The sequence below is a fragment of the Equus przewalskii genome, chromosome 1, assembly GCF_037783145.1.
Source record: "Equus przewalskii isolate Varuska chromosome 1, EquPr2, whole genome shotgun sequence".
Lineage (NCBI taxonomy): Eukaryota > Metazoa > Chordata > Mammalia > Perissodactyla > Equidae > Equus > Equus przewalskii.
The window spans coordinates 19,198,311-19,220,755 of NC_091831.1; the positions used below are offsets into that span (position 1 = coordinate 19,198,311).

A 22,445-nucleotide genomic window follows, 5' to 3' on the forward strand; every position below is an offset into this window, starting at 1 on the left:
TGATCTAGGTACGTTCATTCATTCTCTTTAAATACTCACATCTCTGCATTTTACAAACAAAAATCTCAGACACAGAGAAGCGTTCCTAAGCTTATACAAGTAACAAAGTGGTGGAGTCCGGATTCGAGCCCAGATGGCTCAGATTCCGAAGGCTCTTTTCACTGCACCCCACAACCCAACTTGCAGAGTCTCCCTTTACCCTCAACTAATGAAGCTCCATCCCTCCGGAAGGGCTCCGGCACCATCACCGGGCTCCACTCCAGCCTCGCGCCTCAGAGACACACTTGTTCAGGCGGCGTTCCGCCGCCGCCGAGGCTCCGTGCTTTCCGGGCCACCCCCGCCCACTGGGGCAGGGCTCTCACCAGGGGGCAGTCGGGGGACCCTCGCAATCTTGCCGGTGATCTCCGCAGTGAGCACCGCGAAGTCCTGCTCGTAGCCTTCGAAGTCAGACGACATGGCGACTCCGGAGTGATGAGCCCAGGCCGGAGGCTAGGTCGTGGCAGGGGCCACGCGGGACAGGGGAACACGGTGGAGGGACCCCGGGCGGCACCCTCGAGAGCAGAACGGAGAACCGGGGACAGCTCCCGGCCGACCGCTTCCTAGTTGTTCGTCGCAATCTCGGTCCTCAGGAAATTGGGCTGCGTGCGCTTTTTAGTTTCCGCTCAGGCTTCAAAATTAAGAAATTCGTTAAGAAAAACCTCTTCGACTAGGGTCCCAAAAAGCCTCTGGAAATATGCGGGTTCTCAGGGATCACTGGAAGCATCTGTTTTACTCCTCCAAGTTCTGGAAAGCGGCTCCGGTTCCCCAGCTACAGGTCACAGGCGCTTGCTTCCAGAGGGAAGTGTGATGCGGGGAACTTCCCGGAAGTGGTGGTCTTGGAGACTGCGCACGGGGCCTGCGCGGGAGAGCCGGGGCGAGGGCGCTGGCCGGGAGACCGAGCGGTTGGGGCAGGTCTGGGGCTTGAGCCTCTAGCAACCAGGCTTTGGTCTCTGCGTGCGTTGGACTTGGGTATTCATGACGGAGTTATCCGAGGAAGAGAAAACCTGTTCCGGGTGAGCCCAGGCCGCCGGAAATGCGATGGGCAAGGAGGGGGCACTAATGACTAGACTGAGGTGGCAGTCTAGGCGGGGGATGTGACCGTGATTTTGGCGTCTTCGACCCACCCGAGTGAGACCAGACTCTCCAGATGTTGAGACCAATAACCAGATGTCTTTCCCCAGGGTGAGGATTTCTGAGCGCTCTTCTCCAGGACACGGACGGGAAACGGGGGCACAAGGCAGCAGCATCTGGTGCTTGGAAGTCTTTATTATGCTGTACCTCAGATCTTCTTCCCTGACTTGCTCCAGTCCAGTTAGAAAGATCCTTCTACTGGTCTTCCCGGGGCTCCACCTCCTGCCTTCCCCGCCCCTCACTCCGGGAGGCGCTTCCTCCTCTTTTTTTCTCAACTGTTCTCATTCATCTTCATTCTCATATACGCCTCCAGTCGTGGTTTCACACACGCTTCTCTCTTCCCCTCCTCTCCTTGCACTCTCTCTTTGCCTTCACTCTCCCGCTTCTTTACCCTTGGCCCGAGTAGACCCTTATGTTGGTGTTTTGGGGGCAACCGCAGGCAAATGGTGTAGACCATGTCTGGATCATACCATACTTGATTCGAGATGGGTAAGAAGCAGTGTAGAATTCCATAAAGGGAGCTCTATGACTTGGTTTCTATTCTGAGTTCAGCTGTTACTTGTGACCTTGGTCTAATCACTTAGCTTCTCCCAGCCACTTTCTCTTCCATGAAGAGGGAAGCTGGATTGGATAAACTCTAAGGGCCTCCTTCCCAGCTCTAAAATTCTTTGTGGCCTCAAACCATTCACTAAACGTTGGGTAGTCACAGTCCTTAGACAAGTTCGGTACAAAGGAATAAAAATAGCTATTTTAGAATCGTGTATCCAGTTTGTATGTCATTCAGACTTGAACCCTATTTTAGATAAAATGAAAAAAGTTCTTTTTGTCATTGGACAAGATACTCATCCCGTAGTAGTGCACTTGTGAGATGCTTTTGTGTAGGTGATTATGGGAGTTAATAAATACAGTATATAATGTTTTACTAAACTTCCTTATTTTGTTTTCTTTAGATTGGGTTTCAACCCAAGATACTGGATTCTCCTACTTAAGATAAAGAGTTCTAAGTGTATAACAGTGAAAATGGCATAATCTGCATTAACATCCCACAGCTTGAAGGCATGACAATTAAAGAACACACATGGACTTGTGGCACATGGAAATGTGTGCACAGAAAAGAGAAATCTATAATTCTTTAAAAATAGGAAGTCATTCTTCCTCACCAAAATGGGCACATTCTGCTCAGTTATCAAGTTTGAAAATCTCCAAGAATTAAAGAGACTTTGTCACTGGGGTCCCATCATAGCCCTTAGTGTTATAGCAATATGTTCTACGATGGCCATGATTGACTCTGTCTTGTGGTATTGGCCCTTACATACAACTGGAGGAAGCGTGAATTTCATCATGTTGATAAATTGGACTGTCATGATTCTTTATAATTACTTCAATGCCATGTTTGTTGGTCCTGGCTTTGTCCCTCTGGGGTGGAAACCGGTAAGAAAAAGATTCCTTAAAGTGATGAACTCTAATGATAATCATGGATTTAGTTTTTGCCTTATGTGCTAACCAATAATGTCAAACGCAGCCTGCTGTTTGCCTTGGTAGAGACTAAGCATATTATTCTAATCACTGATTATTTAAAGTTCAAAGAATATTTGATACCAGTTTGAAAATATTGATCTAAATTAGTATTTCCCAAAGTATTGCATTGAATACTTCTCCTGCATTTAAAAAAAAAAAAATGGAGGCGGGGTGGTGAGTCCATGTTCATGAGTTTCCAGGAAACACTGCATATCAGAAACTTCATAATTTCACAATGTGATTTTACTGTAGGATCTTTTTTCATGTGATAATTAACAACCCTCAGAACTAGGAAAATTCCTTAGAAACTACTGGCTTAAGTTATAAAGGTTTTAAATCATTGCAGTGAAATCATAACATTGGGAAGTATAGTATCAATCAGTTTATTGATAGTATCAACTTATGGCTTCTTAAAAATTATTAGAAAGTTTATGCTTGTGAATTTCCATATTCCTTGCGGAGGGACATCACCTGGTAGTTTGTTAGAGATGTAGAATCTTGGGCTCCACTTCAGAACTACTGAATCAGAATCTGCATTTAAAAAAATCCCCAGATGATTGTTAGGTATGTTAAAGTTGGAGAAACACTAGCGTACTATTTGAGGTGAGTACAGAGGTAGGTAAAATACAATTCATATTCTGAAAAACTTTCTAACTGAGGAGAGAACAAGGCACTTGTGCAGATAACTATAGAGTAGAACGTGATGGATGCTGCTGAATTTAGAGGGAACTGATGGTTTTCAGCTGGAGACCTGAGGGAGGAGCAGGCATATCCACAGGAGATGGGGAACAGGGCATTTCAGGTTGAGAGAATGGTGGGAGCACGGATTCAGGAACAATGGACAGCCTAGTTTGGTTGGAAAAGAGGTTATGTAGTGCAGATAAGGCTGAAACAAAGGCAGATTATGGAAGGCCTCAAATACATGAGAAATTAGACCATAGGGAGTTATTAGAGGTTTTCAAGCAGGGCTTTGACATAATCAGAGTTGTGTCATAGGAATATTATTCTGACAATAGACACTTGGATTAGAGAGAAACTGCAGTAAAGGAAACTAGTTAGGAAATGAATAAAGTGGTCCAAGGGAGGGGGCTGATTTCGGAAAGAGTATCACCTGCGATGCAGAATCCCCGCCCTAAATCACCTGCCAAGTTGTCAGCTGCCTTTTTTTCTGAACTTGCTCCATTCCACTAAGATTTTGGATCTTAGTAGAACCATCACGTATACTCATTGACGCTGGATTTGGATGGAGTGTGCGGAAGAGAAATTAAAAATGACTTCTAGGTAATTGGAAAAGCGATGCTGCTGTTATCAGAAATTCATTGTTTAAAAATATTTTAGCTCAAATAAAAGGGCTGGAAATGCAAGTTGAGATTCCATCCTTCCCCCATCCCCATAAAAGAAAATCAAACTGTAGGAAAGTATTTATTTATAAGGCTTGACTTATTATTACCCAGGGTCAGATATCTGATGTATTTTTGTTTATATTTTGCTGCCAAGGAACATTCTCAGGATAGCATGTACCTCCAGTATTGTAAAGTCTGCCAAGCATACAAGGCGCCGCGGTCACACCACTGCAGAAAGTGTAACAGGTACTGTCTGTCTTTGCTATTCATTGGGGAGTGATCAACTTGATTACCGGTCTTTATTGTTCTTTCTACCACATCAATCCTAGTTTTATTCTCTACAAGGTTGTTACTTTATAAAAAATATTGTCAAAATACTAGTGTCCATAATCTCCGTTTTACTCTTAAATTATCAATTCTGATAATAAATAGATCTCACTCTTTTTTGTTGTAAGTGAAAAGATTTTCTAGAAAAATACAGATTTACTTTGCTGCTTGTCCTGCCAAGAACAGGTTAAAAACTGATACCTTTGAGTTGCTTCCATAGATCAGGATTAATTGTGCTTGTCAACTGTCATCTTGACTAGGTTTGGAATTGTTCTGAGTCTACATTATAAAAGAGACCAGCTTTTTCCATTATTTAGTTGACTAACATTTACACGTTATACAAATCTAATAAATACATCCAGGTGCCTGTTACCACAGTGTTTTAATATAAAAAACTTAATGGGAAGAAAACTGAATCCCTATAAAAAATGTGAAATAAGCTAGAACCTTTTTTAATGAACAGCTATATCCAGTGATTAATAAGAAATTTATGATGAGAATGTTGAGGTTTAGGGGAACAATTGGAGGCAAATAAAGTTTAGTTTGAGGCCAGGAAATTTTTTTCTAGCAACAATGAGGAAAGTAAGCACAGGGGACTTTGCTTATTGTACCACGTCTTCTATTCTGGAGTTAGCTTACTTGGCTCAGAGATTCTACATCTAAAGGACGCGAACAGGAAGGAAGTGACAAGGGTCTGCTAGGCCCCATCAACCCCAGTGGAGACTTATAAGTGATTTTGTTGAGTCTCTATTGTACTCTACTTCAGTCACTGCATTTCAGAGCTAGAGGAAAACCAGGAACTGTATTCATTTCTTTATAATGAACCTCAGTGGGCCTCCTGACTTCTTTAAACAAACTCGCTTGTAGCAGACGTCTTTTCCTCAGAAGCTGTTACAAAGCCTGCCCTCTCTTGTGCTGTTTAGAATCGAAAAGAAGTCACTGTTCTGAGTTGTTTAAAAACTCAAAGATTTTTCTTTCTCTTCCATGAAGTATAATACCTCTGTGACTCATGGACATGCTAGATTCCTATTTGCTTGATCTTTTGAAGACCAAAGTTCTTTAAAGTAGACAGGATTTTCTGCCTCATGTTTTATGTAAATTTTTCTTGTTAGATGTGTGATGAAGATGGACCATCACTGTCCTTGGATCAACAACTGTTGTGGTTACCAAAATCATGCTTCGTTCACACTGTTTCTCCTTTTAGCACCACTGGGTTGTATTCATGCTGCCTTCATTTTTGTTATGACTATGTATACACAGCTTTATAATCGGGTAAGTGAAAATGTTTGTTATAAAATCATTCATTCCAGATTAAATGGTAGTTATTAAGATCATTTAAGAAGTCCCTTTTGGAATTATACTTTTTATGATTTAGGTGAGAAAACAGAACTTTTTTTACCTCTGTATGAATTCCCTTTTTAAAAAAATTTTAGCTTAATTTTTAAGATGAGGAAAGATGATTTTGCTCTGGAAACTCACCTTACATGCTCTAGCTGAAATTGATAATTATTTTAGTACTGTATATATCATTTGTTAGATTTCAAACTTGGTAGCTGTGGTAAGAATAAACAGAGGGGAAAAAAAGAAGAGCGAGAAGAGAAAGACAACACTAGTGCTTTCTCTTTCCATCCAGTTCATGTGGCAAGTTGTAGCACTTTTGTTCATTTCTAATTCCAGTGCCCTGGAAGGTGGGTCATGGAGCAGGCACATGTCCTAACATATCCTGCAATAGATTGAGTTGATTTATGGGCAAACAGTCACGAGATGAAGTTCAGGGGTCACAAATTCAAGTCCCTAAAGAGGCCTGGAAGGAAAATGAGGGACACAGGCCTGATGGGACCATGGCAAACTGGAGAACACATGTCCTTCACACAAGGGACAACCCATGTTTGACTGCAACCAGTTTTTGATGTTTGGAAATCCAGCCTAGTGATGCTAGATCTTCCAATTTTTCAAGAAAAATCTGAAAATCTGGATTTTTTATGTTAAATCTCCTGATTTCTAAATGTTGCAGGCCAGGCAGTACACCTCTGCAGGCCACGTTTGGCCTGCATTTTGCTAGTTTTTAACCTCTGATTGTGGAACATGAGGGAAGAAAGCACTGACTCCTAGGCTATATGTGTTGCTATGGAAGAGTACTGTAAATACAGAAAAGCAAAGCAAGGATGGGAAACACAGTTACAATTTAGATTGATGTCTGCTGTTGTTCATGCATGTTAATGTTTGTGTGGTCTGCCTAACACTTTCTGAGGAAATAATCCAAAAAATAACATTTGGGAATAAGTAAGCATGATATTGTGCATATCAATATGAATTCAAGTCACAGTATTAATTAGAAACAACTGTTCACTTTGGCCATGGTGTCAAGTTGTCATTTCTTGATCTTTTTGATCAAGTTGCTTTAAAGGTTACAGTACAGTCTGACGATTTGCAACCACCAAGTATTTTGAGCGTGTGCTGTTGTTGTTTATAGCTCTCTTTTGGGTGGAACACAGTAAAGATTGACATGAGTGCAGCCCGGAGAGATCCTCTTCCAGTTATTCCATTTGGATTAGCTGCATTTGCTGCCACCTTGTTTGCCTTGGGATTAGCTTTAGGAACAACCATAGCTGTTGGAATGTTGTTTTTTATCCAGGTAAGTTCCTCAGTTGCCCCTAGCTAAAAGTTGTCAAGTTGTTGGGGCTGCTTCTAATGAGAGAGGGATAAAGGCTGCATTGAAGTATGCAGTATGAAACGGAAATTATTGGTACTTATTCCATCTAGGTAATTAATTTAATCTTCTTTCTACTAGTCAGATAATTTTGAAGTAACTGCCAGAATTTCTACGTGACTGATTTAGTTTTAAAAAATGTTAACTTAGAGTTATGTAGCACTTTATACTTAAGAAATCTCTTCTCACATTTATAATCTCTCTTGGTCTTCACATAAGCCCCAAAAGAGATTGAAGAGTTTTATTTTCCCTTCCTTACAAATGAGTAATTGAGTCACAGAAAACTTAAGTGACTTACCCAAGATCACCCATTCGTGTATTCAATAAACATAATTATTAATGTTATTTTATAATAGCATATATTTAATCATAATCAAAATAACATAGCTGACATTGAGCACTTGCATGCAAGACACTGTTTTAGGCACTTTACATGTGTTAGCTCCTTTAGCCTGCATAACAACCCTATGATATAGGTGCTGTTTAATGTCTACTCTGTGATGAATTACTCTGCTAATTTCTGAGACTACGATAATGAAAATGAAGTTGTTCTTGCCCTTAAGGAACTCATAATTGGTAGTAAACAGTTAACCCCTACAGGGTCATGTGTGTATCACAGTTTTATGTACAAAGTGCTAGGAGAACACAGAGAAGGAGGATGTGACCCTGACAGGATCACAAAACAGTTCTTATGACTCTTCATCACTTAATTAGTTTATCCGTTCATTGAAGGCCCACTGTGGGCCAGGTATTGTGCTAGTTTCTTGGAATATAAGGACTCCTGGTTGCTCTTACTCTGTCACACTGTCTCTGTGAAGGCACAGCCAAACTTCACAGAAAAGCAGAACTCTCATAGAATTAGAAATGCTGGTCTTGAGGGCCCCGATGCATCACCCAACCCTTTTGAACTCTTGGTTTTGAAATAAGCTGGTTTGGGTTATACTTCGTGTTTTCTACTAGCCTGCGGTCAAATTGTTTGAAATTTTTCCCCCAGTGCCTATAATTAAGAGTCATTTTAGAAATAAACTAAAATCCTATCATGTAAAAACATACGTAAATGGAACTAGGCATATCTAGGAGAGTTGAAAAATAGAATCATGACAGAATATATTCAATTTTTAAGGCAAGTGGAATATCTAGATTGAAATGAGTCGCTTGTAATAAGTAGATTAATCATAAATTTAAGATCAATTAAAAATAGTGATAAAAGATTTTAATAGCAAAATATGCTTAAGTATTGATTGAATGGATTATATCAATGTTTTAACACTGAAAACCTTGTAGAAGATAGTACTTAAAACATGAATTTTTATTAAAACAGTAGATTCAGACATGATTGTGGATTGATGTAATCATTTTCATGGAGAGGGATTGTAGTGCAGTGGTTAAGAACAAGGACTTTGGAGTCAGGTGGACCACGCAGTAACTGTGTTACTTAATCTCTGTTATCCTCGTGTCTTCATCTGTAGAGTATAGTAATAAAAACGATCTCATAGGGTTAGTATAAAGATGATAATCTTAAATGAACCAAGGTCACATAAAATTTTACTGTCTATCCCTTAATTTCCAGATGAAAATAATTCTCAGAAATAAAACTTCTATTGAATCATGGATTGAAGAGAAGGTAAATTTTATAATTGTCTCCTCAATATGAATAAATATGATTAACTAATAGACTAGATTAACTAATAAGTGCCCAGAAGTGAAAACTTGGCTACCAGATAGCTTCCTTAAGTCATTTCATGCCAGGTAAAAGGTGAATATAGGAAACATTTGATTTATTCCTGGTTTAATATAACTCCCACAGAAACACGCTTTTTACACACCCTGAGTTGCTGAAGAGGCCTCAGCCACACGTGAAGCCATTTGGCCATTCTCTCAGACTAGAGGAGAAGGCAGCCCATTTGGAAAAGAACCTCTATCCTACCTAGGTGCCATCAAGTTTTCCTTAGTGCTTTAGACATCAGATAGGGCTTACAGATAACATTTAGCTTGTCACAGACCTCACAACCTCCAATACGTATTTCACACTGTGCATGGTGATTCTGGTGTAGAAAATAAATCTGACTACCCACCACCTGCTTAAAACTTCTCAGGGCGTCACCATCCCTGCAGCAGGGGTTGTAACCCCAAATGCCTGCAGGGTCCATCCAGATAACCTGGGTGTGTGGAGCTGGCCAGCATACCAGAGCTGCCTGACAGACAGGCTGATTGTTGCCACAGGGGAATACTCACCCAGGATTGTGAGATAGTCTCATTTTCTTTTTTTCAAGAAAAGTAAGAGATTTGGATTTCTATGATACCTCCTTTCAGTTTTGGGGGTTTTCTTGAGGAAGATTAGCCCTGAGCTAACATCTGCTGCCAATCCTCCTCTTTTTGCTGAGGAAGACTGGCCCTGAGCTAACATCCGTGCCCATCTTCCTCTACTTTATATGTGGGATGCCTGCCATAGCATGGCTTGACAAGCGGTGTGTAGGTCCACACCCGGGATCTGAACTGGTGAACCCCAGGCCGCTGAAGTGGGGCATGCGAACTTAACTGCTGTGCCACTGGGCCAGTCCTCCTTTCAGTTTTTAAATGCTGGCAAGCATTTCAAATTACAAACAAACAAAAACCTTTGTGGGCCAAACCAAACACACCGACAGGATGTATTTAGCCCTCTGGCAGCCAGTTTGTGAGCTTTAATTTGCAGCAGTTGTTCTCAAACTTTTTGGTCTCAGGACCCTTTTACATTCTCAAAAATTAAGGACACTAAAGAGCTTTTGTTAATGTGCCCCCCGTGAAACAGTTCCTTCCACCCTGAGTAAACCCTTGCTTTCTCTTAAATCTGTTTATCAACATCCCTTCTTTACACCTGGATTCTTTTGTGCTTCTAAACAACCAGAAGCGTTGAAGATTTTTTTATATATGGAATAAAGTTACTGACGCTTTTAATAAGCATTTTTGAATGTTTATTCCTAAATAAGCCCTGTCATACACTCTCTGGATGATCTTATACGAGTTTGGTGTTGTGTGTCAAGTTCTTCCTGTATTGTGATAAATTTGTCAATCTCTTTTATGTACACCAACATTACAACAGGGAGGAAGTGTTTTTATGAATGATACAACTTTTACGAATAACGTTCTCAGTAGTATATTACTAAAAGTCATTTAAGGCAGTGGCATCAGCCATCTTATATCTTTGTTACCCACAGGCTAAAGATCGAATTCAATATTATCAACTAGATGAAGTCTTTGTTTTTCCTTATGACATGGGAAGTAGATGGAAGAACTTTAAACAGGTATTTACGTGGTCAGGGGTCCCTGAAGGAGATGGACTGGAGTGGCCGATAAGAGAAGGGTGTCACCAGTACAGCTTAACAGTGAGTATTTCTGTTCAAATAGCCCTTCCTTTCCTGCCTCACCTTCTTCCCTTTAACTCAGATCACATTTTATCGTAAAACGAGTAATAAATTTTTCAGTATGGCAAAATGAATCTAGGTTAATAATGTTTTTTTTTTTTAAGATTGGCACCTGAGCTAACAGCTGTTGCCAATCTTCTTTTTGGGGTGTGTGTGCTTTTTCTCCCCAAACTGCCCCCAGTACATAGTTGTATATTTTAATTGTGGGTCCTTCTACTTGTGGCATGTGGGATGCCGCCTCAGCATGGCCTGATGAGCAGTGCCATGTCCACGCCCAGGATCTAAACCAGCAAAACCCTGGGCTGCTGAAGCAGAGCACATGAATTTAACCACTTGGCCACAGGACCGGCCCCTAAGTTAATAATCTTAAAGCACTCTTTGTATCATGTCTCTCCCTTTATTTAAATCTCTCCTTAACTCTCCATACCTGTGAGATAAAGTCCTGATTCCTTAACTTGCTTTACAAAATCTGGCCTAAAACTGCCTTCCAACTACTTCCTAACAGAAATCCTCTTTTCCAGTCAGTCTAGTCTACTCGGTGAACTCCTTGTGCATTCCTGCCACCTGAATTTGCCCACACTGTTGTTTCTATCTCATGTGACCTCCTCTCTAACTGAAATTATTAAGACCCATTCCAGTCCCACTTCTTCCATAAAGTCTAACCTAACTGCTCTAGACTCATCTGGATTTGGCACTTAAATCAAATACCACTGTATGGTTGCACATGAAGTCTCTTATTTTTATTTAATTCTTGGATCTTATATCTTTAACTTAACTTGACAAAATTCTAGGACAGAGACTGTGTGTTATCTTTATTTCCCCTACTATAATATAGTACCGTTTATTAAATTGTTACTGGATAAATGAAGAAAAGTGAGTCATAATGATGACTTTTAGTCAAGACTTGTTGAGTTTTGCAGTCTGCCACATTGCTATAGAATCGGGGAATCTCAGTGTCATCTTCCCCATTAGTACTACCCTAGAAGCTCCGTGAGGGTGGAGAGCACATCTCCCTTAGCCGTAGGCTGCAGGGAGTGCTCTGTGAGCATACGCAGATGAAGACATTAGAGAGAGAATCGTGAGAGGAGAAGAAAGTCCCACTTCAGCCCCTATTCTTGGGTATAGGGCCTTCTTTCCATGCTGAAAAACATGTGGCCTTTGAATTATCAGCAGTTTGAAATGTTGGAAAATTGGGAGTTTTGTCATGTCACTCTGATGCGGTAGATAAGGAAAACCTATTTTTCAAAATTACGATGAGACTTAATTTTTTCTTTTTATATCTTCCAAACAGATAGAACAGTTGAAACAAAAAGCTGATAAAAGAGTCAGAAGTGTGAGTAATTCTTTTGCAATGATACTAATTTCTTTTTTCTTGTGTCAAGCTCTAGACTTTTATGTAGGTTTTAAAATTGCCTTTGAGTAGAAGCCAGCTATTGGCTTTTATTAAATAGTATTTCTTAACACATTTGTTGGAATTTGATGTAGTTCACTTTTGTTTTCATTTAAATACTTTGGACTGGAAGTTTGGAGGGAATTTAGTCAATTTATATTGTCAAGAGAGAAATCCTTATCCTCAATATAGCTTGTTAGTATGAAACCCATCCTTACAATTATGCTATACAATATGATGGCCATTAGCCACATGTGGCTGTTTAAATTAATTGAAAAGAAATAAAAAATTCTGTTCCTTGGTTGCACCAGCCACGTTAGAACTGCTCAGTAGCTACATGTGTTTAGGGGATACCACATTGGATATAACAAATATAGAATGTAGCCATCATTGCAGAAAGTTCTGGACAGCAGTGCTCTAGAATGTAATTCTTAGCTGTGTGCTTGAAATGAAAGGCGAGCAAAGCCCTGAGAACCAGAAACATCATTTGTCTCCTGTAAGGGAACTGGGTGGGTCGGGAACTGGGAGGGAAAAACTAGGCATCTGGTATTTTGGATCTACCTTTAACAATTTAAATTCGAACTTTAAAAAACTCAGATATGGGTAAATGTTAGCTTTTTCTTCTGATCACTGGTGACAGGTTCGGTATAAAGTAATAGAAGATTATAGTGGTGCCTGCTGTCCTTTGAATAAAGGAATCAAAACCTTCTTCACAAGCCCTTGCACTGAAGAGCCGCGAATAAGGCTACGGAAAGGGGAGTTCATTTTAGCTACAAGAGGGTTACGGTAAGTGATAGAAATTACTGAATTTGTTCTTTAATGACAAAATTAGCAACTAACCTAAAAAAATTAATTTTGATCCTTTAAATATTTCAGATACTGGTTGTATGGAGACAAAATTCTTGATGATTCCTTTATAGAAGGTATGAGCATGGAAGGCAATGTTTAAAGGACAGGACTTGTAGCAATAATTCCAAATTTTACAAGAGTAACTTTTATAAACAGTCACATGTCACATGCATTAGGGGAACTAAATAGAAAGGCACATCATTAAGCAACAGAACGAAGCACCCTTGTATTATTTCTCCGTGGCACTTGTATTTATCAGGTCTTTTTAATGATAGCTAACATTTGCACTCTTCTATGTGACAGGCATTTGTGTAAGTACTTCCCTTGTGGCAATGAAGTCCCCAACAGCCCTCTGAGGCAGGTACTATTATTTACATTTTATTGATGAGGGAACTGAAACACAGAGAGGCTGAGCTACTTGCCCAAGGCCACATTAAGAACAGGTGGAGCCAGGGCTCCATCCCAGGCAGTCTGGCCCCAGCGTCGGTGTGGTAACTAACCCCAGTGCTATAGGCTCCCCCTTTGAATGAACATTCCTATTAAGTTATTATAAAAACTAATGGATTGAAACCTTCTGTGTCTTTTTATTTAAGTTTTAGAATTGTACCTTTTTAAAGTAAAGATTAACTCAGGATGTTCTTTTAAAAACACTGGGTTAGGGGACAGCCTGGTGGCGTAGTGGTTAAGTTTGCACACTCTGCTCTGGCAGCCCAGAGTTTACGGGTTTGAATTCTGGATGCAGACCTACACACCACTCATCAAGCGATGCTGTGGCACATCCCACATACAAAACAGGAAGATTGGCACAGATGTTAGTTCAGGGACAATCTTCCTCACCAAAAAACACTAACAAAAAAACCACTGGATTAATTGTAAATTAACCCCAGTGACTGCTTAGGCACTTAGACAACCTTGATATAGAAATTTACATGTTAGAAAGGTCTGAAAAGGAAATTCACCAAGGCTACAGAGAGGTAGTTCCCCTGGACCAGATGAAATGTAGCAGTGTGCCACAGCAGCCTAATGATCACACACGTGTAAGTGAATACCCATATTGAAAAGTTCCCCTGACTCCACTTAGAGGTTATTCTGAACCACATGAGCTCCTTTTCCAAATAATGGAATTTGGGAAATACCTGTTTTCTAGCTTGTTAGTAGCATTTAAAAAACCATGTATTTTCCCCTCTCAAACTGTGCTTATAAAAGGTGGTAAAGGGGAAAAAAAAGTAAAGTCTAACTAAAAGCTTATTAATTTGAAGTAATAGGACTTATGCGTCTCAGTAATGTCATTGTAGTAAATCTCACTATTTCACATCAATTTCATTTTCTCCCTCAGGTGTTTCAAGAATAAGAGGATGGTTCCCTAGAAACTGTGTGGAAAAGTGTCCCTGTGACACTGAAACAGATCAAGCCCCAGAGGGCGAGAAGAAAACTAGATAGCCTCTGTTAAAGTAAAATTATTCTTTAAATCCGTTTCATTACTTGAAAATTGTACATATTACTAAAGAATTATGCAATGAGCCTACTCTGGTTAAGGTGTTCTTTTCCTCCAAGGTGCCCTAGTGCCATGATCTAAATATTTTTATTACCATTTTGGAATGGAGAAGCCATTCTGCATATGCCTCTGCACTCCTGCCCCTTTGCCACCTCTTCCTCGCCCCAAAAGGAAAAACACTCACCCAAGTGAGTCAATTGCATTTTCTCTAGGATTTTTATGCCCTGCACACTATGGACCTCACCTGCAGATGGAGCTCCCCTTTGCCAGGAGCATCTGCATGTGATGCTTTTATCCTGTTTCTTCCTCAGTTGATATTTCTTACGTAATATTCTAGATACTATAGAACTTAATTTGTCAGATTCACTATAAGCTCAAATTTTGTTACCTGTCTTTTAATATTGCAGATTTTGTCAAATCAAATAAAGATCAATGGATATTCTATATAAATCGTAGTTTTTATTTAAAGCATCTTTCTTTTGTGCTGAAAAAGAAAATTTTGTCTTGAGTTCCTTATGGAAAAACTGTTCTACTACCTCATGAAAAATTGGCATCTTTAATCAGGAGTCTTAAGACATACATATTTGCCTCAGTAAATAAACCCTTTAAAGGCATTTTGAGATTACAGTATTCTAGGAATATCAAACTGCTCCTGTACACTTGAATATATCAAAACCTGAAGCTTATGCAAGTGGTAGGATCTAAGCTGGTGGACTTGGATTCTTAAAGTTGGGCTTATCTAAACCCGTGAATAGAATTACAGAAGTCACCTATTCCAGTATTAATTCTTTCCAAGGCAGAGAACTTGAGCTTTGGGGTCAGGCTTGTAACAGTTAACAATAAGGGAAGGGCACCTGGGGATTTAGCAGTGAATGACACACAACTCTGCCCCATTCCAGTGAGGGGTGGGGAAGTGGACAGACACATAGTATAATATAGTGTACTCTAATACAGTATATGATACAGTAAACTATATGCCAGATGGAGTCATTATGAAGAAAGCCAGTGGGACAGTCTGATGGAGGTGACATTTGAAGCAGATGAGTGGACAAGTCATATGCCCCTGGGAGTATCTGCATTTTAGGCAGAGGGAACAGCCAGAGCAAGAAGCTGAAATGTGCTTGGCATGTTTGAGGAATAGTAAGGCAGCCAGTGTGGTTCAGGTGGAATGAGAGGGGGCAACAGGAGAGGACGTCAAAGAGCTGATGGGGCTAGACTGCAGGGACCTGTGAAGTTAATTCCTACCTTCTCTTTTGTTTCAGCTACTCAAGAATAGACATTTCTTCAGCTTTTCTGGGCTCCAAGTTTAGAAAGACCATCCAGGAACATTCTCCTTAACTCCACTTACAGGCCAGAAAGGAGCACTATTCAAGACTACTTAGAAAAACGGTGAAGGAGAAAGAACAAGAATCGTACCCAGCTAGAGTTTGAGCTTAGCTGGTTTTTGTTTTGTTACTTACGACTGTGGGATAAGACAGCCTGGGCCTCTCAAGATGGTTTTCCTCAGTAGTTATCAAACTTGGTTGCATATTAGAATCACCTTGGACCTTTTAAAAATCCCAATGCCCAGGTTATACCCCACACCTGGTTAATCAGAATCCCTGAAGTGGCACCCATGCATTAGCATTTTTTTAAGCTCCCAGGTAATTCTAGTGTGCAGCCAGGTAATGCTAGTGAGAGTTACCAGCTTACATGATTGGTAAGTGGCCTCAGTCTAAGGCTGATTCTCATCATGGTTCATGAGGAAACAAACACCACAATATAAGTATCTGCAGTTGTTTATTCTAAAGATTTTACAAGTGGAAGCAACATCTGTGGCCTGGGGTACAGCAGAAACGAGTCCAGGGCAGAAAAGATCAGTTGGTTCCTTGACAGAAGATTGCCTGTTGTGTAGGTGTGTCATGCTTGCCCATAGGTCATTTTTTCTCAGTCAGGAGGTTTTGACTCAGTGCTTGCCTCATTTACTGGAAGAGTGCACTTGAGGTAAGTTTCAGCTCCTTGCCCCACAGCTTCCAGCTCGGCAGCAAACTGCGAGGAACAGATTTCGTCAACAGATACTACTTACTGTAGGTAACACTTTAAGAACATTCTTTTTGGGCAACATGTCAGGCCCAATGTCTAATTCTCCCAAGTCCGAGAAACTAGAGTGTTTAGGAAATTTTCTGTAAGATCAAACTTTTCCCTTCTGTACACAGACTTCAGTGTACACAGGAGTACTTAGTAAAAATTTTTGTCACAGATATAATTAATATTAGTGATAGGTTAAATCTCAGTTTAAAATCTTAGTGATTCTGTGGCGTAGTCAGAAAACAAATTAGAAACAGACTTTCAGAACTTACAGATTCTTAATTTGAACATTGGAAGGCCTAAGTGTTGGGACTGTCAAAAAGTTAGGCTTACTATAAAATGGGGAAAATGTCACAGAGGGTCACTTTGGCCCTTGAATGAGTGGTCACTTATAAAGGTTGGAGATCATGAGGAAGGGACAGAATACGAATGGACCTGGAAGAAAGGTATGTTGATAAAAGTGGCCCTAAAACCTAAATGTCGGCAACATTTAAGAGGGGAAGGACAAGATTGATTTAGTTCAGGGCTAAGCCTCCACATTGTAAGTCTCTCGCTTAATATTTTTAAAAACCCCCAAAACTATGGTTTGATAATTTAGTAGGTAAAACAACAGACGGGCCGGCCCCATGGCTGAATGGTTAAGTTTGTGCGTTCCGCTTCAGCGGCCCGGGGTTCGCCAGTTCGGATCCTGGGTGCAGACATACACACTGCTCATCAAGCCATGCTATAGTGGCATCCCACATAGAAGAGCTAGAATGACCTACAGCTGGGATATACAACTATGTACTGGGGGGGGGCCTTGGGGAGAAAAAAAAAAAAGAGGAAGATGGGCAACAGATGTTAGCTCAGGGCCAATCTTCCTCATCAAAAAAAAAAAAAAAAAGAGCCCACAAACCTAGACAGGAAGACAAAAAAATGAATGTAAGATTAATTTTTAATCCATATTCCCACAAGGCAGTCTACCTCCGAGTCCCTTCCAGCCATAAGTACCTTAACCTACTCCTGGATATTGTCATACAGGCTGTTGATTTGGCTCTGGAAGTACTTGGAAATCTCTCCCCGCTTTGCTTTCAATGTTGGTGTTAAGAGCCCATTTTCAATGGAAAATGGCTCTGGATGAAGAAAGATGTTTTTTACCTGGAAGAGAAGAAGAACACACACACATACACGCATACGTGTTTATTAGAGATTTGGACTTTTCTGCAGAGCACTCTAAGTGCTCTGTGAAGAACCTTAAACAATGTTTCACCTTATAAAAGTGGGGTTGATGAAGTAGGAGGGTAAGGAGAACCATAACACGTGCCCATTGGCACATACTTATAATCCGGGAAAGAAAGAAGTAGGGAGAAGGGAGAAAGGATTGTGAACAGCAAAAGGGACCTTACAAGTAATACAGAAGGTCACTGCTATTCGTAGTTAATGGGTTGACGGTGCAGAAATCTAAAACCAATTCCTTGGAAAATATACATTTAAACTCCATTATCAATACGAACTTTAAAACTTTCTAGTGTGACTTGAGAGACCAGGATAACATCAGTAGACGTACCTGTTCAAAGGATTTAAGGCCACCTTCTTTCCCAGTTTTCTGCAAGTCTTCTAAAATGGCTTCCTTTACAACCTAAGAATATCAAACATAGCTTAAAGCATGGCTCTTTGAAAATCAGCCCAAATGAAAGGCTATGCAAGGACCAACTCAAAATGCCTAGAAAAGGCCATCAGGACCAAAGTAGGATTTAGAGTGTGTAGAAGCACATTTTATGCCTAGTATTGCTCAAAGAAAAAAATTAATGATAAGAAAAGGCGAATCTAAATATTAACAGTTTTTTTCTGGATGGCATTTTAAATTTTCTATTTCCCAACTTTTTGCCCCACAGTGAACTCATTACTACAAAAAGAATAGAGTTTTGTTGTTGTTGTTTTTAAACTCCCCATCCTATCCTCCAGCCTGATAAAATCAATCTGTTTAGACTGCAGCCACCTGTCACAAATGCAGGAAGAGTCTGTTCTTCCAGAGAGGTGGCTCTGGGAACCCATGGGTGCCCGAGCTGGTGGGGCCTCCCCTCTCCCATGACAGGCACCCATGGGGTGCATAAAGCTTTCCATAGTGAGACTTACTTGGTTCTGGCACAGTTCTTCAAGGGAGCCCTTTACCCCAAGTTTGGCTGCAAATGAGGGCAGCACATCTGGGTCAGGAACCACCACTCCTACTAAGGATGACTATGGAAAGGAAACAAAAGCACGGGGGCATATGAGAACTGTGTAGCCTGCCCCACCGTGGGTAAAGCAAGCGGGATTATATTTCTATAACAGACATTTTCCAAGACCTCAAATTCAGGACTAGTATCCTACTCCTTTCTCACCATGTGTTTCAAACCCTCATGGAACTCTAATCCCATTTTCCCACTTGACATCTCTTTACAAAAATCTTCTATTCAAATTCGATTGTTCAAAAAGAAATCGTGTTCAACATTAAGCTTAAGGTATCTTTGGCCTGTCCATATCAACCTTCCGCAACTCCCAAAAGGCTAAGTATAAGCACAGTATATAGAAAACAGTTTGTACCCGAGGAACTCTCATTATAGTGGAAACTAAGTGCAGCGTGGGGTTCTTTTTCACTAAATGGCTACACTTTACTATAACGGTTTTAACAATTCTACTCACTGACTTACAGAGTCTATCATAGTTTCAAAAATTTTTTTTTTACTTATATTGCGTTATTTGAGGTTTGGATGTGGCTTCATTTCTTTAGTTTATAAGCTCAGATCTGCTCATCCTAAACCCACCTATACAGATTTCCTGTAGCTATGGGAATCAGCATGGTCTGTGCCTGAAAGGGGCTATTGTTAAAACAACGTATTACCTGTAAGCTTTCCCCGTGTACAAATATCTGTGACACCGGTCTACTCCTGGTGTAGATATTTTCTATCTTCTCTGGAGCGATGTATTCTCCTTGGGCCAGCTTGAAAATATTCTTTTTACGGTCAATGATCTTCAGAGTTCCATTCTATGGGAGACAGATAACAGCGTCAGTGTGGTTGAGCCCTGTGGATCGTGTCAGTGGCGAGAGTGGCAAAGTCACAGTTATCTTCCTTCTTTAAACTTGACTTCTCTAGAGACTTTTGAGCAATCTTTTAGTTCTCTTTCTTGGCTTAGGGGAAAGGAAGGGAAGCAGCTTCCAGCAAGAACCTGTCTACACTTTGTCTATATGGAGAGTCAATAGGCAGCCTCAGAAAAAGTCCCTAGAACCTTCTGGGGTGGTGTAAATGGTGGCCTCATCCCACGAAGAAATTTTGCAGCTCTGAACTTCCAATAACTTAATTTTCAATTACTCCATTTCCAGAATGCTCCTCACTAGGGAAGGAGTTATTCTCTATTAAGACGTTTGACTCAGTTAGATCGTGCCCTCCCTGACTCCCTTTAATGGAGCCCTCCTGTTAGATCCAGAGCAGGCTACAACAGCTCTGCTGTGCTAATGCTAATCAGACAAGTCAATAATTGTGCTTGTTAGGACAGAAGCAGGGCTGCGAGGGCTCTCTGCCCAGCCACCAGAGGTTATTTGCAGCTTCATTTCTCTGAGCTAATTGGTCTGAGGAGCTTAGGTTCTTAGGGATTTGAGTTATAGAATTGGGACAAGTGGCAAATACAGTCCACATGATCACACCCTAAGTAGGACAATAGACTGAACCAACCCTGGAACCATCAACAAGCCTGACTTAAGAAATTCGCCATCATTTCAGCCTAACAGACATTATCTGGAGGTGATTCATAAGGCTCAGTCCTTTATAACTCCAGTGTGGGGGCCCATCTATTGCCTACATTCTAGGCTAATCAGAGCAGGGAACTCTTATTATACAGAAACAGATATGTTAGCAAGATACACCTAGACCCAAATCTATGAAATACATCATTTGAACCAGTGTTCTTGAAGGTCTCATTGTCAAGCATTCCTTAAATGTCACATAAATCTTGAGAATATTGAGCAAGGAAGGAGATTTAAGATACGATTACATTCGCACTCCCCCAGTACGTAGTAGACAAAAACTTCTCAGAGAGGAGATCTCTTGGAAAATCCCCTGCAGGGCTTCTTTTTTTTTTTTTTTTTTTTTAAAGATTTTATTTTTTCCTTTTTCTCCCCAAAGCCCCCCGGTACATAGTTGTGTATTCTTCGTTGTGGGTTCTTCTAGTTGTGGCATGTGGGACGCTGCCTCAGCGTGGTCTGATGAGCAGTGCCATGTCCGCGCCCAGGATTCGAACTAACGAAACACTGGGCCGCCTGCAGCGGAGCGCACAAACTTAACCACTCGGCCACGGGGCCAGCCCCCCTGCAGGGCTTCTAAGGCTGCATCGCTATCAGGCAATAATTTCCTCTCTTAGGAAAACAGATGGGGTTGACAGAGACGACTACTGATTGCATATCAGCAAGCTATGCTTAAAAAAATGTCTCTGTCTTCCACAGAGAAAGGCTGTGACTGACAGGCAAAAACTAGCCTCTGCATACACCTCGTTTAGAAATCCTGCTTCCTTGTTTTGATATAGCTCTGTATATTAAGCGGGAAGAAACTTAGTCCTTTGAAACTCATGAAAGGCAGATGTTACAGGCCCATGGAGTTATCAGATCACAATTTCTGCCTCAAGAAAAGTAAAACAAAAGAAAACAACAATCAGACCGTTACACCCCTCCCCCGGAAAAGGTACCTAATTTTCCTTCATCTGTGAGCAAGTCTATTCCATTGTCAAAGGAGCCATCCCAACTCAGCTGACTAATCTGTTTGCATGTCTGCACATCTTCCTGATAAGCAGATGGTTTTCCCCAATCCAGTAGCATAGACTCCCAGGAGCTTTGAAGAAACACCCACCGGGAGCCAGCGACCGATGTCTCCTGTGTGAAGCCAGCCATCCTTGTCCAGGACTTCCTCTGTCTTCTCAGGCTCCTTCAGGTATCCTTTGAACACGTTGGTGCCTTTGATGCAGACCTAAACATCAGGTGGTACAGGTGGTGACAATAGCAAAGGCTGTTACTCCCGGCTTGGGTACTTTACAAAACACCTGCTCCCACCTTAAATCAGTCGTTGGTGTGAAGAGCTACAGGTTACTACGACGTGAAGAGCCCAGATTTTAATCCCCATTGTGGGGGATAGGAAAGTGAGGCTCAGATCCTTATGAAAGATCTCAAACAAGTCAAACCCAAGCCTGCTCACAATTGTGTGTTCTTTCTGTTACAAACATCCCCACCATGATTGTCTGGACGTGACGACCGGTACCCACCTCTCCTTCATTGTTTGCTGAAAAGTAGTCCATGTCAGCCACATCTTCCAGCTTCACGTAATTGCAAGGCAAGGGGACCCCAACATGGCCTAGAACACACCACACCAAGTCAGCTGGGAAACCATAAAATGGCGATAATTCCAGCTATATCAGAGAGATTTATGGATTGACTCTAAAAGAATGACTGAAAAATCATCTGGCACCTGCTGGACAGCCAAGATAGGAAGGCCTAGACCAAAACTTGAGTTTGGCATTTGCCACATTCATCTAGACCACTGAGGTTATCCAAACTCCTAAGTCCTAGTTCAGTTAGAACTCTTCTCCCAACCATGGCACCTCCCGCCCACTAGATGGAGAGCCTACCTGATGTCCAGTCCCCAGGTGATGTAACTGTACACCCAGCAGTGCATTCTGTTTGACCATAAGCCTCAAACACCTGGGGAAACCAAAGAAAGGCTTTGAGACTTACTCAAGATAAAGCATGAGCTGGCTGTGCCCTATGGCAAGACATGGGAAAAGCAAGGTCTTTGAGGGTTGGAGTTAGTTCACTTAGTGTCCTAATACCTTGAATTCATACCCGAGCTGCTAAGTCTTTACAATTGGGGATTCACTCAAAAACCAAAAGGGTCCAGAAATAGACCAAATTATGGAATCTTATACTATACTTTGGGAAATGTGGCATTTCAAGTTGATAGGAAAATGCGAGTTGTTCCTTAAGGGATGTGCAACCCAATGTCAACTGGTCTTGAACCTAGGCAATGGAGCACTACTGAACGAACTGGAGAAAGTGAGTAGGATTTTTTAAGAGAAATAGCTCTGGCTGTGGTATAGAACAGGGGTTGGCAGGCTTTTTCTCAATAGTACCAGATAGTAAATATTTTCAGCTTTTTGAGCCATCTGGTCTCTGTCT

General features: G+C 41.1%; 3 protein-coding genes across 29 annotated transcripts in view; 1 reads left to right on the top strand and 2 right to left on the bottom strand.

Moving 5' to 3' along the window:
* The window catches only part of VTI1A (vesicle transport through interaction with t-SNAREs 1A), a 344,315-nt gene extending 343,710 nt beyond the window's left edge, over window positions 1-605 (bottom strand). For 5 of the 6 annotated variants that reach the window (XM_008539690.2, XM_008539667.2, XM_008539684.2 and 2 more), the window contains exon 1: window positions 363-502. In XM_008539690.2, coding sequence (XP_008537912.1) covers window positions 363-456 — 94 coding nt within the window. In that variant the 5' untranslated portion in view covers window positions 457-502. Of the gene's footprint in view, window positions 1-362 lie in introns of all 6 variants that reach the window. The other variant, XM_008539676.2, reaches the window with a different exon arrangement.
* Window positions 606-852: 247 nt separating this feature from the next.
* On the top strand, window positions 853-14,653 carry ZDHHC6 (zinc finger DHHC-type palmitoyltransferase 6). Of its 5 annotated transcripts, none has more exons than XM_008539711.2 (11): window positions 853-1,052; window positions 2,121-2,601; window positions 4,186-4,277; window positions 5,471-5,630; window positions 6,832-6,993; window positions 8,639-8,692; window positions 10,263-10,430; window positions 11,761-11,802; window positions 12,500-12,645; window positions 12,736-12,782; window positions 14,045-14,653. In XM_008539711.2, exons 2-11 carry the CDS (start codon window positions 2,335-2,337, stop codon window positions 14,146-14,148), a joined length of 1,242 nt encoding a protein of 413 aa, XP_008537933.1. In that variant the 5' UTR covers window positions 853-1,052; window positions 2,121-2,334; the 3' UTR covers window positions 14,149-14,653. The 5 variants fall into 5 exon arrangements, with proteins under 5 accessions (XP_008537933.1, XP_008537925.1, XP_070488747.1 ...); XM_008539703.2 differs by having other exon boundaries at window positions 858-1,221; XM_070632646.1 differs by having other exon boundaries at window positions 912-1,052; window positions 5,563-5,630.
* Window positions 14,654-15,965: 1,312 nt separating this feature from the next.
* ACSL5 (acyl-CoA synthetase long chain family member 5) overlaps window positions 15,966-22,445 on the bottom strand; it is a 63,768-nt gene continuing 57,288 nt past the window's right edge. For 14 of the 18 annotated variants that reach the window (XM_008539640.2, XM_070632521.1, XM_008539634.2 and 11 more), the window contains 8 exons: window positions 21,899-21,971; window positions 21,536-21,624; window positions 21,127-21,243; window positions 19,131-19,274; window positions 18,386-18,487; window positions 17,817-17,888; window positions 17,261-17,407; window positions 15,966-16,231 (listed from right to left, as the gene is read on the bottom strand). In XM_008539640.2, coding sequence (XP_008537862.1) covers window positions 17,267-17,407; window positions 17,817-17,888; window positions 18,386-18,487; window positions 19,131-19,274; window positions 21,127-21,243; window positions 21,536-21,624; window positions 21,899-21,971 — 738 coding nt within the window. In that variant the 3' untranslated portion in view covers window positions 15,966-16,231; window positions 17,261-17,266. The remainder of the gene's footprint in view (window positions 16,232-17,260; window positions 17,408-17,816; window positions 17,889-18,385; window positions 18,488-19,130; window positions 19,275-21,126; window positions 21,244-21,535; window positions 21,625-21,898; window positions 21,972-22,445) is intronic. The other 4 variants (XM_070632582.1, XM_070632590.1, XM_008539645.2 and 1 more) reach the window with 1 other exon arrangement.

Coding starts and splice junctions, on each gene's coding strand:
- ZDHHC6 (XM_008539711.2), top strand. CDS start 2,335: ATGGGCACATTCTGCTCAGTTATCAAGTTTGAAAATCTCCAAGAATTA. Junction 5,631..6,831: donor ATACACAGCTTTATAATCGG/GTAAGTGAAAAT, acceptor TGTTGTTTATAG/CTCTCTTTTGGGTGGAACAC. Junction 6,994..8,638: donor GAATGTTGTTTTTTATCCAG/GTAAGTTCCTCA, acceptor CTTAATTTCCAG/ATGAAAATAATTCTCAGAAA.